The 17,029-nt window shown below is 43.9% G+C and overlaps 1 protein-coding gene across 4 annotated transcripts in view; it reads left to right on the forward strand.

The window, feature by feature from the left end:
• Nucleotides 1-17,029, forward strand: part of HORMAD1 (HORMA domain containing 1) — a 99,621-nt gene that overhangs the window by 16,411 nt on the left and 66,181 nt on the right. For all 4 annotated transcript variants that reach the window (XM_068253248.1, XM_068253247.1, XM_068253250.1 and 1 more), the window contains exon 4: nucleotides 3,331-3,394. In XM_068253248.1, coding sequence (XP_068109349.1) covers nucleotides 3,331-3,394 — 64 coding nt within the window. The remainder of the gene's footprint in view (nucleotides 1-3,330; nucleotides 3,395-17,029) is intronic.

The following is a 17,029-nucleotide window of genomic DNA, read 5'->3' on the forward strand; positions in this document are numbered from 1 at the left end:
TATCTGCATATTATTCATCCCCTTTTATTTTACAGCAAGATATTTTACACACTATTGTTTCCTACTGGATAGTTTTAGTTTCGCATTTGGTAGCACCATAAACCAAGAAAATAGTAGGATTCTTATTAACTTTAGCCATATCTTTTCAGTAGATTATCTTTAATGGACCACTAGTACAAAAACTGTTAACTGTAAAGTGGACCTAAGCTCAGAACTTCCTCTCTTCCTCTCTAAGCAACAGCATAATAACCTTTAAAGAAAAACAATTATTTGTTACAACTTACAGAAATCTTACAAAAACGCCTGCAGTGTCGACGTCCTGGTTTCCTGGGAGGACAGAAAATGTTAACCTCCTGTGTTTAAATATTAGTCCAGGGAACGGTACACCTCAGCACAGTTCACACAGAGCTGACAGCCTTGATTTACACTTGCTCATTACTTGCAGGTAAGGGGGAAGTAGACAGGCTAATCTCTCTAAGGGCCCTTTTCCACCTGCAGTCGCTAGCGTTCACGCTGAACGCTAGCGATTGCTGAATCGCAATTACCGGCGATTCCCCGACGTTCGCCGCCGCGATTTTGCTATGCTATGCACTGCATAGCAAAATCGCGGCAAATATCGCTCCGCCGCGCGTTCGTGTTCCTGACAAAAACGAATCGCGGTAGTGGAAATGACCTACCGCGATTCCTATGTTAAAAAGCAAACCGTAGCGATTGTAAAATCGCTAGCGGTTTGCGTTTTTGCGATTCAGCCAGCGCAAACGCGCTGGTGGAAAAGGGCCCTAAACAGGCATAAGAGTGAATTATATGTCTTTTCCTTGTCTTCTGTGCAAGAGTTTAGGTCTACTTTAAATTGCATGAGTACACACAAAGAAGAGGTATGATACATTTGTTCAGGAGTGAAAGGTACTGCAAGTTACTTTTTTTTTCTGTGTAGCTGTCATTCACAGAAAGTAGTATTAATTTTTCATCTCTTAACCTCTTTCCAACAGGTTTTAGACTAGCCCATCTTCTCAAAGGTTTTCCTTTATCTTCAAAATCACTCCCTGGATGGCAGTGGAACAGTCCAGCTGCCAGAATTGTCTGCACGCCAGTTTACTGGCTGGCTGGCATCTTACCATAGGTCCATTCTGAGGAGTGCTTTTAAAAGACACTGTTTTAATACCGTATTGGTTATTGTAATAATGCCTGGTACACGCCATGCAATTTCCCAGCAGATAGATGGGTCGACAGATAGTTTCCGACAGATCCAATCGGATTTCCGATCGTTTTTCTGATCGATTTTCTGATCGTTTCTAGGCAAATCGATCAGAAAAACGGAAAATCAGATCAGACCTGTCGGATTATCTATTCGACCCATATAGCTGACGGGAAATTGCATGGTGTGTACCAGGCTTGACCCCTATCACTATTCTTGGAGCCCTTTCTTATGTGACAAAGCTCAATCTGTGCTTCAGAATAATCCTCTCATTTCTGAGCTGTGTAGCTGCAGAAAATGGTGGGAACGGAACCATTTCCTGCAGAGGGGGATCCAAGAATTCATCATTTTATATCACAGTAATTAGTATGGTGCAATAAAATCTCCCTTTGTTGGAAAAGTCATTAAATGTTCTGAGCAATTAAGGTACATGCACATTGGACAATTTAATCACTACTATGTAGTATGAAAGCTTACCTACAAAATCTGTTGGCCTTCATATTACATGGAAGTGGTAAAATTGTCCAATCAATATTGGATGTGTGCACAGCTTTACAGCTGTACTAAGGACCACTCACACAGTGCACAAATGCATTCTGCTTTAGCACTATGAGGCATATGCACACAACTCTGGTAAAGGCTGACAAGGTAGCTTGTGTTAAGCAATTAGTGTCATGTGCATTACTTGGGCCTTGTTAGAGTAATTTGCACGACATAAGTAGGGTAGCACAAGTTACCCTAGCAACGTGAGCATTTCCTAGGTAACGCAGGTCATATTAGCCCAATGCACACTACCATGTCTGCCTTAGTAATGGTAAAATTGCTGTTCAAGGTTCAATAATTCTGCCCGTGGACATCGGGGGAATTATTGAATAAGCACAAGGATACCCTGGATGCCAACTCTGGAATTTGCAACAACGGAGGGTGAGATAAACTTGTAAGCTGTCCTGAGACAGATACCGGTATGTGTATTAGATCCCACAGTAGAAATGGGACAATAGAGATCAGTGGTGGATCATAGTTACTTATGGAACTTTTATAGAGCCATTCTAATGATTTTAGGAAATATGCACATATTTTTGGTATCTTGAGGCCATTTTTTTAGGAAAAGGCTTTTTTAGCAACGCTTTTTTTCTTTTAGGGGAACCAGATTGCTTGAGTGTGGATGTTTTGAAGCGAGTGAGGATTGTTTGTTATACAACTTTACACTTGAGTATTAGGGCTAATGACCCTGTTTTAATAAAGTGTCCTATTACCAGAACAGTAAATAGTGAGTGTTTATGTCCAGCGCACGTCTTATGAGTAATCGTAGATTATGTCACCAGCAGGACCGCCCGTGCAGGCATCCCTCCCACAGGGGTCCCTCCCTAACCACTCACCTGTCACACCCATTCTGGAAGCTGCAAAAAAATTATTTAAAACCACAAACACTGGTTCATTCTCTTGGTGTAGAGAACAGAGCTAATCTGCAGCGTCCTGACCCCGGGCTTTCTGACATTTTTTTAAATGCTAAAAACTAAACAATAGGATAACTGGACACTGGAGTGTCGGTAATTGATGCTACCTGATCTGGGTGGCCCCCTGGTTTAGGTACGGTAGTTTATTTTTTATTTAATATTTCACCTGAATTGGATTATCTTTGAAGAGAACCTGAACTAAAATTGAAAGTCATAATAAACATACACACATCATATTTACCTCCTGTGTAGTCCCCTCATCAATCTCTTTCTCCTCTCCTGCATACTGTTTGTCCACTGTAATCAATGGAATTCTCTGTCCTCCATATTGAAAATAGCCATTACCCCATAACAGCTTCCAGGTCAGCACACTGTTAAATTGTAATATCGCCCACTTGAGTCATAGGGAAACATTACCTTGCACATTCAGTTGTAACTGACAGCAGCTGATAAATAACTGACAGCAACTGGTATATTTCAGTTCTGACAAAATACTGTCAGAACTGGAAGGGATCACTGTAAGAAAAAAAATGGCGAGCTTCTGAGAGGAACTGACGATGAGATAAGTATGTAATATTCACTTGCAGCTACATCATATGTTTATTTTAAATAATTTTTCACAGTTCAGGTTCCCTTTAAGTATTTCATGCTTTTTTCTGTTTGACCTTGTGTTGCCAGATATTTGTGTGAAAATTCTGAGAGAAGATAAAAGCTGTCCTGGATCCACCCAGCTAGTGAAATGGTAAGATATCCCTATATCAGCTATAACTTATTACCTGTAAATGAGTATTGTACATGGGATGTTTTCTGCTATATTAACATGTTTCATTACATTTACACCTCTACTTGCCGACTGCTCCACGCCAATTGGCGTGAGCAGTGCGGCAACACCAGGACCGCTCCACGCCCATTGGCGTGAACGGCTGTCTATGGGGCTAAGTTTTTATGGTGCCTTGCACTCCGCTGCGCTCTCATCCACAGTTAACCTAAATAAAACACTTCACATAGCGTAATACTGTTTTGGCAACAGGCCACAATGATTTTACAATCCACGTGCAAGTGATGGAAGTGCTCGCACACAGTGCCCACCACCTTAATATTCACAAAAGGCTCACCCGCCCATCACGTCATCATTCCTCTCGGTCTTGCCAGTATCACTCGCCTCACAAACAATGTAACAATCCCCATAATCTCCCCTACTCAATAATCACCATCATAACCTATAACCTCCCCTCAATGACCTCCCCTCCCCTCATATGGATATGTCATTATATATGTAAAGGAAGGATCTAATGTTATGAATTGGGAGTGTTGAGGGGAGGTTATAGGTTATGATGGTGATTATTGAGTAGGGGAGATTATGGGGATTGTTACATTGTTTGTGAGGCGAGTGATACTGGCAAGACCGAGAGGAATGATGACGTGATGGGCGGGGACGAGCGGTATTGTATAACTGTGGCTGGCGTACTGGCAACGCTAGCCCCTGATGAGTCCAAGGTGACGAAACGCGTAGGGCGGAGCCAGTACGCCTGACGCAGGTCACGTGAGAGTTACGCGGAAGTCCGGAAGGTATCTGGCAGCCGACGGAGCGGGACGCCGCGCACGGTTACTGGAGCCCAAACAATACTAGAGCCGGAGGGACTTGCCGTTATGACACGCTAACTACCCAACTGGGAGCTTGTAAGTGGCAGAAGTGCGCGAGAGGCGCAGATTGTTGTTAAATTTGCACAGATATATTGCGCGATGAGTTTTTTATATGTTTTATTAAAGGCCAATTTTTAAACGGAAAGTGGATGTGATCACTGATGCTCCTGAGTGATGTGCATATGAGAAAGTGAGATTACCACCTGTGATTTGGTGGATAGCATCTGGTGAGCCTTTTGTGAATATTAAGGTGGTGGGCACTGTGTGCGAGCACTTCCATCACTTGCACGTGGATTGTAAAATCATTGTGGCCTGTTGCCAAAACAGTATTACGCTATGTGAAGTGTTTTATTTAGGTTAACTGTGGATGAGAGCGCAGCGGAGTGCAAGGCACCATAAAAACTTATTCATCAACAGGAGATACCGCAGCGCACCGTCTGGGATTTGATTGTGACTATATTTCAATACATTGATGTGAAGAAGGTTGTGAACTTTGTGGACAGCGCAGCATTTATTGTGTTTGATTGTCTATGGGGCTAGCAGGAGATCGCACGCAGGCTGCATGCGCATCTCCTGCTCGGAGGGCGAAGCTCCGCCCCGCCTTCAGTCTCCGAGCGGAGACTTAGACGGCGAAACTGCCATCTAATTACTTTGTACATCGCTGCGATCCGCTGTGACACGGCTGTCCCCCTAGGACACAGGGAAGCGATCCGCTGTGATAGGCTGAAGCCTATCACAGCCGATCACGCTGATTGGCTGGCGGGGGGAGGGAGGGGAATAACGTTAATAAAAAAAAAACAGCATTTTATTAAAAAATAACTTAAATAAATATTTATAAAAAAGAAACAAACACTGGGGGGGCGATCAGACCCCACCAACAGAGAGCTCTGTACCTCGTAATTCCCTAAAATCCTATTTGGTCCTTTCATCTTCCACTAGCCTTTTTATTGGTACCTAAAATGCTATGCACAAGTTTTAGACACGTGTTAAAAAATACTGTAAACTAAGAATGGTTTTAGAAATTTCAGTTTTAACAATTTAATCAATTAACAATACAAGATGAATGAACACAGGAGAAATCAAATCAATATTTGGTGTGACCACTTTTTGCCTACAATTCTTAGGTACACTTCCTTTTAAAAAAGGTGACTGTGATAATTAGAACAGAGGCACTGGGCTGTCTGGGTTTTAAAGCACACCTGAACAGGCCAAAGAAGTGGATTTTTACTTACCTGGTTCTTCTTCCAGCCCCCTGTAGACTTTCAGGTCCCTTGGCGACCTCAGGGTCCCGTTAGTTATGCCGATGCCCACTCTGAAGATCTGCGACTTGAGCTAATGTGCGTGTATGGTCCCACCCATGTGCCTCCCATCCCTGGGAGCACTCTGCTTTTGCGCAGTCCTTAAAAGAATTGTAGTGTGCACATGCAGAACACTCCCAGCTATGGGAGCATAAACGAAGAGGGGTACGGGTGGGACCATGTACACGCAGAAGTTGTAACTAGAGGTCTGGTCGCAGATCTTTCATAGAGGGCAATGGCACAACCAAGTGGACCTGGAGGACACCAAAGGACCTGAAACACTATGGTTGGCTGGAAGAAGCCCAAGTACAAAAAAATGTACTTTGTGGTCAAGTCAGGTGTGCTTTAACGATAGGAATGAATTGTCGATAAATCATGATGTAGTAGAGGTTTAGGTGTTTGCTAATTTTACATCTGCTGCTGTATTTACTCCCCTCTTGGGGGATTAGTGGGGTTAGCCCAACAATCCAACATAAATTATGCAGGAGAACAGAGGCGCCAAAAGGATAAAAGGAAGCTAAATGAGCTTAAAAACCAAATTCTTGGTAAATAGAGAAGGTAGTGGTGGACTTACCTCCTCCAAGTAGACACACAACGACTGTAGTAAAGACAGTCAATATATTTTATTTATGAACTCCAAATATGCAACGCGTTTCGCTGGATTGATCCCGCTTCATCAGGCAATAACAACGGAGCAATAGCATATGTGGTCAGTAGAAGAGCCTCTTCTACAGTCGTTGTGTGTCTACTTGGAGGAGGTAAGTCCACCACTACCTCCTCTATTTACCAAGAATTTGTTTTTAAGCTCATTTAGCTTCCTTTTATCCTTTTGGCGCCTCTGTTCGCCTGCATAATATTGAGTCCACCCTGGGTGGAGGGTTGAACCCCCTTTTTTCTCATCTACAGAGAGCGACTTCTTATTCCTGAGTGGGGTCAGGAAAATCTCCCCACCTGCCTTTACAGTGGTTGCCTAATGGTAACCCTGGTTTTGTGAGTATTAATATTTACTCTATTTAATGACCATTTACCAGTACATATTACACTATTGGGGCTCTTGGTGTTCCTTGTTTTTAATCCAACATAAATGGTTGTGGTGGGAGTGTGAGATTAAGCCCCTTTTACCTTGGAGAGGTGTGCAAGATACGCAAAAACAGCTGTTGGAATTACTTTTTTTTTTTTTACTAAAAAGTGTTTCACAAATAAGAGTTTATTTTTATCAATGCAAAATAGCTATCTGGTAGTTTATACATTTCTAAGACGTTCATATTTAGTTTATACACAACTATGGTGATATGATAAAGCTGTGTATCTCTATGGTGGATTCAACAATATAAATAAAAATGCATCTGGGATCTGACTGAAGTTCTGCATCTCAAACCCCATGTGGCTATTGTACAACTTTTGGCGCAGTATACGGGCTTTGTATGATGCAGTTGGAGGAGCATGAGGAAACACACTAGGGTTTTCATGCATAAGAATCCTGCCAATAGTGAGCATTAATAGAGCCCTTGGGCCTGATTCACAAAGCGGTGCTAACAGTTAGCACCCTGGTGAAAAGCCCTTTATCACGCCTAAACTCAGTTTAGGTGTGATAAGTTTAGGTGTGATAAGTTTAGGCATGATAAGTTTAAGCACCAACTGCGTTAGCACCGCAGTGCACAGCTGATCAAAAGTTTTGCACTAGCAAAGTCTGGTGCACTTCGCATAGAGTTTAATGGCGCTGCTTTGCGTGCGGGACTTTGCGCGCTATCTACACTTATCTAAAGTTATCACGCCTAAACTGGCTTTTCACCAGTGTGGTGCAATGGTTATCACGCCTAAAGTCTCTAACTGGGTTAGCACCTCTTTGTGAATCGAGCCCCTAGTCTACCATTTTTAATGTGCTGATGGGGTGGAATGGAAGATTAGTATCCACCTTTACTAAAAGTGCCCCTTTATGTAAAATACAGTAAATCAAATTATTTTTTAGGTTATAGTAGACCTCACACACTTGCGTCCAGAAGGACATTACCCTATAGGTACAAATGGTAAAAATTATAATTTTACTGTATCACGAAAAGTTTTAAAATGAGAGGTATTCGGTTTCAGAATCTCTCACTGTGTAGCCCTCAGATATGTATCTGTTGTCAGAGTGTGGGGGTCTTTGCTGATCCCCCTTATCCCATAGCAAAAAGTCTCATGGGAAGGTGTAGCTATCCCACACTACTATGACCACTGACCACACAGTGTGTCTGTGTCGCTCGGGGACAGTGGAGATAACCTGATCAAGGATATAGCTGATCTGGTTCAACCACCAACTATCAAGTCCCCTCACACACTGACCCAATGACGGGTGGGTATATACAAACATAGAGTGCTAAGTGCTGTACATAGACTTTAACATGTGCATGTTTCACCAAAAGGCTTCATCAGAAAGCGTGCTGTACATATATTACATAGCCTACACCAATTATTTACATATATTACAAAGTACCCCCCATCATCATATAAGCCCCAGTCAGAGCTGAAGTGCCCTGTCAGGCAAGGCCATATATATAGATAGGGAGGGAAATAGGGGAGGCGTCATAGTGGGTGTGATGAGGTGTGTCACATTTTACCTATTATTAGCATTATACAGATTACAGGGCTGGTGCCCTGTCCATATATCTTACCTCATTGAGGTCTTAGTGTGTCCGTATTAAGGGATGGGAACCATCATTAGGATAGCATGATAACTCCCCCTCAAGTCCGTGGGGTTGGCCATCTCTCTGTGACCCACGTTAGGGGGAGGGGGCCCGCAGGATGCTGTTCGCCGGTAGGTTGCAGCTAAAACTTCAAACCCTGGGCGAATCTAACGGTCAGCTAATGGTGCAGACAGCGCTGTAGCGGTGACGTCACTTCCGCCCACACGCGCGTCTGCTTCCTGTCCTGCGGTGATCTGGGACGCAGCTTGCGTTCCAGGTCTCCCTCTAGAGGCATTAGGTTCCTCCTCTGTCCCGACTGCATCACTGTTAAAGAAACGCCCCCTCCATTCAAGGGGACGTAAATCTCTGTTTATGGTTGCATAGCAACCTCTCGAATATATAAACATTCGCGCATATCAATGGTGCAGATCCTCTTAGGCTCGCATAGTCCTCCATCTGGACCCTTTACCTTATATACGTAGGTGTCCCTCATATGCATATATCCGTGTAGGTGCAACGTGGATAATGCGCAGATGTAAATTTGTATCTGTATTCGCTCGTATATAGTGTGATCACAACCCCTATGCAGTATAAGCAAACACGCACGTATATTGTGTATGACATGCAAGGATCCGACCACAATGCATGGGATAAATCACAGATGCAAACACATCAAGGGGTACTTGTGCGTTTCCATCTGTCACTCGCCTGAATATTTGTCACTGACTGTCCCAAAGCTGTGAGGCATGTCAGGACCCAAAACTGCAGAAAATCTAAAGGGAGTCTCACGTTCAAATGAGTCACATCTGTCAAAGAGTCTCATACTCATCTGGGTAATATCATGATGAAGGGGGGGTTTTTTTGAATCAGTATATGCGATGGCACTGCCCTCCTAGAGTGGGTCTCTGCTAGATCAAGGAGAAGGGAAGATTGGTATGGGGAGGGTGGGTGAAGGGGGAGGAGAGGGAGACACTACAATCTTTCCCCATCATCTGTAGATGGCCCAAGATTTTACAGTATAAAGTAGGACTCTAAATCTTGGTGGCAAAGACTGAATCCTAGCCATTTATAAAAAACATGCCAGATTAAAATCCTCATTAAGACCCCCCGGGGCTATGGTATCCAATCTATAGATCCACTGCGATTCTATCTGGGTGAGCTTGCGATCAAAATCGCCTCCTCTAGGATTTTTTCTCCAACTCTGAATCCCCCAAAAAGAAATGTTAAACCTATCCGATCCATGTATTCCATTCATATGTTTGGCTATAGATGTTTCTCGCCTGTGTTTGATGTCTCCCACGTGTTCAAGGATACGATCCTTAAATTGTCTCGTGGTTTTCCCCACATACCAGAGATTACATGTGCACCGAGCCCCATATACAACCCCTCGCGTGTCACAATTGATAAAAGATCTAATTTCAAAGACTCTACCAGTTTTGGGGGATGTAAAGTGTTTTGTTGTTGGCACGTATTTGCATGCCTTGCACTTTCCACATCTATGGGACCCATTTGGTCTCTGTGGCAGCCAGGTTTGTGGACTTGTCGTGAGTTTGGTAAACGTGCTATGTACAAGCATGTCCCTAAGATTCGGCGATCTCCTGTAGGTGATTGCTGGATTTTGTGGCAAAATCCGTGCCAAATCCCTGTCCTTATGTAAAATCGGCCAATAATGACGTACAATCTCGAAGATTGTATGTGACTGATCCGTATATGTACCTATCAGTCTAGGTGAGGTTTTAACAGTATCTGTCTGAATTTTGTCTTTTAAAGTGTCTATTCTTGGTGTGTTGATAGCTCTTTTGTGAGCTGATTCAATCACTTTATCGGGGAACCCTCTTTGTTTGAAGCGATTTGTAAGTAATTGGCATTCCTTATTAAAGGCGCCTTCGGTGGAACAATTGCGTCTCGCCCTCAGAAACTGTCCTACCGGGATACTTTTTCTTAAAGCTCTGGGGTGCAAGCTCTCCCATTTTAGGAGCGAGTTTGTAGACGTCGGCTTACGATAAATCGCTGTATCCAATTTCCCCCCATCACCAATGGAAATGGTGAGGTCCAGAAAATTGATCGATGTGGGATGAATTTCGTGGGTGAATCTCATACCAATCGTGTTGTTATTCAAGATGGATACGAAATCTTCAAACAGTTTGTTAGACCCCTCCCACAAGATCACCACATCGTCTATAAATCGTCCCCAATACAATATATGTGACGTAAAGAATGACAGATCTTCTGAAAAAACATGGGTGTCTTCCCACCAGCCCAGGAACAGATTGGCGTAAGATGGCGCACACGCCGTGCCCATGGCACTGCCCCTGAGCTGGTGGTACATACGCCCGCCAAACAGAAAGACATTGTGTGTTAAGACAAATTCTAATAGCTTTAACAAAAATCTGCTGTGTTCCTCAAGATGTTTTCCTCTCGTTTTAAGGAAAAAGTTGACCGCATTCATCCCTAGATCATGTTGGATGTTGCTATATAGGGATTCGACATCTAAGCTTGCCAATTGAGTTGAGGGGGACACCTCCACATCCTGCAGACGTATAAGGACATCTTTTGTGTCTTTTAGATATGATGGTAAAGCTTCCACAAACGGACGTAAAAATCTATCGATATATTGGCTAACCTCATCGGTTAGATTTTCTCGTCCCGATACAATGGGTCTGCCCGGGGGTGGAATTTTACCCTTATGTATTTTGGGCAAAGCATAAAACACAGAGGTGGTGGGATGTTCGGTTGATCTTTTCAATCGTGTGTAGTCCTCCGGGTCCAGACACCCTCTTCATCATGATATTACCCAGATGAGTATGAGACTCTTTGACAGATGTGACTCATTTGAACGTGAGACTCCCTTTAGATTTTCTGCAGTTTTGGGTCCTGACATGCCTCACAGCTTTGGGACAGTCAGTGACAAATATTCAGGCGAGTGACAGATGGAAACGCACAAGTACCCCTTGATGTGTTTGCATCTGTGATTTATCCCATGCATTGTGGTCGGATCCTTGCATGTCATACACAATATACGTGCGTGTTTGCTTATACTGCATAGGGGTTGTGATCACACTATATACGAGCGAATACAGATACAAATTTACATCTGCGCATTATCCACGTTGCACCTACACGGATATATGCATATGAGGGACACCTACGTATATAAGGTAAAGGGTCCAGATGGAGGACTATGCGAGCCTAAGAGGATCTGCACCATTGATATGCGCGAATGTTTATATATTCGAGAGGTTGCTATGCAACCATAAACAGAGATTTACGTCCCCTTGAATGGAGGGGGCGTTTCTTTAACAGTGATGCAGTCGGGACAGAGGAGGAACCTAATGCCTCTAGAGGGAGACCTGGAACGCAAGCTGCGTCCCAGATCACCGCAGGACAGGAAGCAGACGCGCGTGTGGGCGGAAGTGACGTCACCGCTACAGCGCTGTCTGCACCATTAGCTGACCGTTAGATTCGCCCAGGGTTTGAAGTTTTAGCTGCAACCTACCGGCGAACAGCATCCTGCGGGCCCCCTCCCCCTAACGTGGGTCACAGAGAGATGGCCAACCCCACGGGCTTGAGGGGGAGTTATCATGCTATCCTAATGATGGTTCCCATCCCTTAATACGGACACACTAAGACCTCAATGAGGTAAGATATATGGACAGGGCACCAGCCCTGTAATCTGTATAATGCTAATAATAGGTAAAATGTGACACACCTCATCACACCCACTATGACGCCTCCCCTATTTCCCTCCCTATCTATATATATGGCCTTGCCTGACAGGGCACTTCAGCTCTGACTGGGGCTTATATGATGATGGGGGGTACTTTGTAATATATGTAAATAATTGGTGTAGGCTATGTAATATATGTACAGCACGCTTTCTGATGAAGCCTTTTGGTGAAACATGCACATGTTAAAGTCTATGTACAGCACTTAGCACTCTATGTTTGTATATACCCACCCGTCATTGGGTCAGTGTGTGAGGGGACTTGATAGTTGGTGGTTGAACCAGATCAGCTATATCCTTGATCAGGTTATCTCCACTGTCCCCGAGCGACACAGACACACTGTGTGGTCAGTGGTCATAGTAGTGTGGGATAGCTACACCTTCCCATGAGACTTTTTGCTATGGGATAAGGGGGATCAGCAAAGACCCCCACACTCTGACAACAGATACATATCTGAGGGCTACACAGTGAGAGATTCTGAAACCGAATACCTCTCATTTTAAAACTTTTCGTGATACAGTAAAATTATAATTTTCACCATTTGTACCTATAGGGTAATGTCCTTCTGGACGCAAGTGTGTGATTTTGTTTCCCTGGTACTTCACTTATTCGGTAGTGTGTGACCATTTTCCATTTTGGTGTACCGAACACCGCCATTTGATAGGGAATGGCCTATTTATCTTTAGACCTTCCCTCCATTGAAGCCTTTACTACAGAGGCTAGAGAAACATTCCAAGCCAAGGTAGATGAAGAGATAACTGAGGGAGAGCAACTTAGCTATGGCACAGATGTAGAACCAGTATTTGTTGACATTTTTAAAACTTACAAGGATTTCACCAGGTCTTCCTGGGAGGTAGCATCATTCAATGTTTACTTAAAAGAAAAAATTACAGTGAGAGGGTTACGTAATCTGACAAAATTACACTCCCACACAGAGGATACCACATTTATGCATGGGTGGGAGGAGTTGAAAACTCGACAGACCCTGGAACAGATGCAATTTCTCTATGATTACGAACTTAAGTATCTGGAGAAAGTGCGATCGAAACTATTGAGTGAGCAAAAAATTATATTGGAATTGTCTGGGCATCCGGACTTTGAAAAGTTTGAAACAAAGCTACAACGTAAAGTAGACGCTTATACGGAAGAGATCAAACAGAGAAAACACAAGAAGTTCCTACGAGACAGTCAGGACTTCAAAAACAACAGAGTATACAGTTGGGCTGAGAAAACGCCACAACCGACAGAATCAGCATCCCAGGGACAAAGTGTCTCTGAGGCTGATACGCAATCGGGCAGCGAATCAAATACATCGAGTAGACATACCTCACCTAGATCAAAACAACAAAAGAAAAAATCCCTCCCGAGAAGACCCAAAAGACCACACATAACCAATAAGCAAAGACAGGGGGGTTTTTTAGATCAACCTCCAGGGACATCGACGCCACAATGTGTAGACACACAGGACATACAGACAAAAACAGTACAACATACCCTGAGGGATCGCAAGGACTGGGGGTACACAGGTCAACGAAGGGGGAGACCCCGTACCCACCAGTGGTAGGAGAGAGGATTGTACAGGACCAGCTCAGAGTAGTTAATTTATCATCACATGAGCTAACGGGGGTACAGATAAATCTTCTTACTAGGGGCCTTTCATTCGTACCGACTGAGAAATACAATGCATTTGAATGGGTCAAAGACCTTAATTTATTTGCGAGAAAATTGGCATTGATTAAAATGTTTGAAAGTAAGGAAGCCAAAGATAAAAAAACACAGAGAAATGAACGAGAGGCCCTATCTGCACTCCAAGACCTACTTAATGAAAATTCAGAGGGTATATCTTCCCTCGCTCCTCACAGTGGCAAAAGGTCCAAAAGTACATTTTGCCCCTCCATATCACAATATCCGCAGATACACACTTTTGTGGATATGGTCACACGAGCGTTCAGAAAACTGGAAGCTGACACAATAGGGATCCCCAGACATGACAATCTCAACAGGGAAGAGAGACTGGCACTTGACTCACTTAAGAAGAACAATAAGATCATTATTAAGCCTGCGGACAAAGGGGGTAACGTAGTGGTGATGGATCGGGACAAATATGAGAGTATGTGTTTGACAATATTAAGTGATGAGGATCAATATGCTGTAATTAAATCCAATCCTATCAAACAACATTGCATCTCACTTCAGAACCTCCTTAAAGATGGCCTAGACAGAGGGTGTCTGGACCCGGAGGACTACACACGATTGAAAAGATCAACCGAACATCCCACCACCTCTGTGTTTTATGCTTTGCCCAAAATACATAAGGGTAAAATTCCACCCCCGGGCAGACCCATTGTATCGGGACGAGAAAATTTAACCGATGAGGTTAGCCAATATATCGATAGATTTTTACGTCCGTTTGTGGAAGCTTTACCATCATATCTAAAAGACACAAAAGATGTCCTTATACGTCTGCAGGATGTGGAGGTGTCCCCCTCAACTCAATTGGCAAGCTTAGATGTCGAATCCCTATATAGCAACATCCAACATGATCTAGGGATGAATGCGGTCAACTTTTTCCTTAAAACGAGAGGAAAACATCTTGAGGAACACAGCAGATTTTTGTTAAAGCTATTAGAATTTGTCTTAACACACAATGTCTTTCTGTTTGGCGGGCGTATGTACCACCAGCTCAGGGGCAGTGCCATGGGCACGGCGTGTGCGCCATCTTACGCCAATCTGTTCCTGGGCTGGTGGGAAGACACCCATGTTTTTTCAGAAGATCTGTCATTCTTTACGTCACATATATTGTATTGGGGACGATTTATAGACGATGTGGTGATCTTGTGGGAGGGGTCTAACAAACTGTTTGAAGATTTCGTATCCATCTTGAATAACAACACGATTGGTATGAGATTCACCCACGAAATTCATCCCACATCGATCAATTTTCTGGACCTCACCATTTCCATTGGTGATGGGGGGAAATTGGATACAGCGATTTATCGTAAGCCGACGTCTACAAACTCGCTCCTAAAATGGGAGAGCTCGCACCCCAGAGCTTTAAGAAAAAGTATCCCGGTAGGACAGTTTCTGAGGGCGAGACGCAATTGTTCCACCGAAGGCGCCTTTAATAAGGAATGCCAATTACTTACAAATCGCTTCAAACAAAGAGGGTTCCCCGATAAAGTGATTGAATCAGCTCACAAAAGAGCTATCAACACACCAAGAATAGACACTTTAAAAGACAAAATTCAGACAGATACTGTTAAAACCTCACCTAGACTGATAGGTACATATACGGATCAGTCACATACAATCTTCGAGATTGTACGTCATTATTGGCCGATTTTACATAAGGACAGGGATTTGGCACGGATTTTGCCACAAAATCCAGCAATCACCTACAGGAGATCGCCGAATCTTAGGGACATGCTTGTACATAGCACGTTTACCAAACTCACGACAAGTCCACAAACCTGGCTGCCACAGAGACCAAATGGGTCCCATAGATGTGGAAAGTGCAAGGCATGCAAATACGTGCCAACAACAAAACACTTTACATCCCCCAAAACTGGTAGAGTCTTTGAAATTAGATCTTTTATCAATTGTGACACGCGAGGGGTTGTATATGGGGCTCGGTGCACATGTAATCTCTGGTATGTGGGGAAAACCACGAGACAATTTAAGGATCGTATCCTTGAACACGTGGGAGACATCAAACACAGGCGAGAAACATCTATAGCCAAACATATGAATGGAATACATGGATCGGATAGGTTTAACATTTCTTTTTGGGGGATTCAGAGTTGGAGAAAAAATCCTAGAGGAGGCGATTTTGATCGCAAGCTCACCCAGATAGAATCGCAGTGGATCTATAGATTGGATACCATAGCCCCGGGGGGTCTTAATGAGGATTTTAATCTGGCATGTTTTTTATAAATGGCTAGGATTCAGTCTTTGCCACCAAGATTTAGAGTCCTACTTTATACTGTAAAATCTTGGGCCATCTACAGATGATGGGGAAAGATTGTAGTGTCTCCCTCTCCTCCCCCTTCACCCACCCTCCCCATACCAATCTTCCCTTCTCCTTGATCTAGCAGAGACCCACTCTAGGAGGGCAGTGCCATCGCATATACTGATTCAAAAAACCCCCCCCTTCATCATGATATTACCCAGATGAGTATGAGACTCTTTGACAGATGTGACTCATTTGAACGTGAGACTCCCTTTAGATTTTCTGCAGTTTTGGGTCCTGACATGCCTCACAGCTTTGGGACAGTCAGTGACAAATATTCAGGCGAGTGACAGATGGAAACGCACAAGTACCCCTTGATGTGTTTGCATCTGTGATTTATCCCATGCATTGTGGTCGGATCCTTGCATGTCATACACAATATACGTGCGTGTTTGCTTATACTGCATAGGGGTTGTGATCACACTATATACGAGCGAATACAGATACAAATTTACATCTGCGCATTATCCACGTTGCACCTACACGGATATATGCATATGAGGGACACCTACGTATATAAGGTAAAGGGTCCAGATGGAGGACTATGCGAGCCTAAGAGGATCTGCACCATTGATATGCGCGAATGTTTATATATTCGAGAGGTTGCTATGCAACCATAAACAGAGATTTACGTCCCCTTGAATGGAGGGGGCGTTTCTTTAACAGTGATGCAGTCGGGACAGAGGAGGAACCTAATGCCTCTAGAGGGAGACCTGGAACGCAAGCTGCGTCCCAGATCACCGCAGGACAGGAAGCAGACGCGCGTGTGGGCGGAAGTGACGTCACCGCTACAGCGCTGTCTGCACCATTAGCTGACCGTTAGATTCGCCCAGGGTTTGAAGTTTTAGCTGCAACCTACCGGCGAACAGCATCCTGCGGGCCCCCTCCCCCTAACGTGGGTCACAGAGAGATGGCCAACCCCACGGACTTGAGGGGGAGTTATCATGCTATCCTAATGATGGTTCCCATCCCTTAATACGGACACACTAAGACCTCAATGAGGTAAGATATATGGACAGGGCACCAGCCCTGTAATCT

This window comes from Hyperolius riggenbachi, chromosome 9, assembly GCF_040937935.1.
Source record: "Hyperolius riggenbachi isolate aHypRig1 chromosome 9, aHypRig1.pri, whole genome shotgun sequence".
Classification (NCBI taxonomy): Eukaryota; Metazoa; Chordata; class Amphibia; order Anura; family Hyperoliidae; genus Hyperolius; species Hyperolius riggenbachi.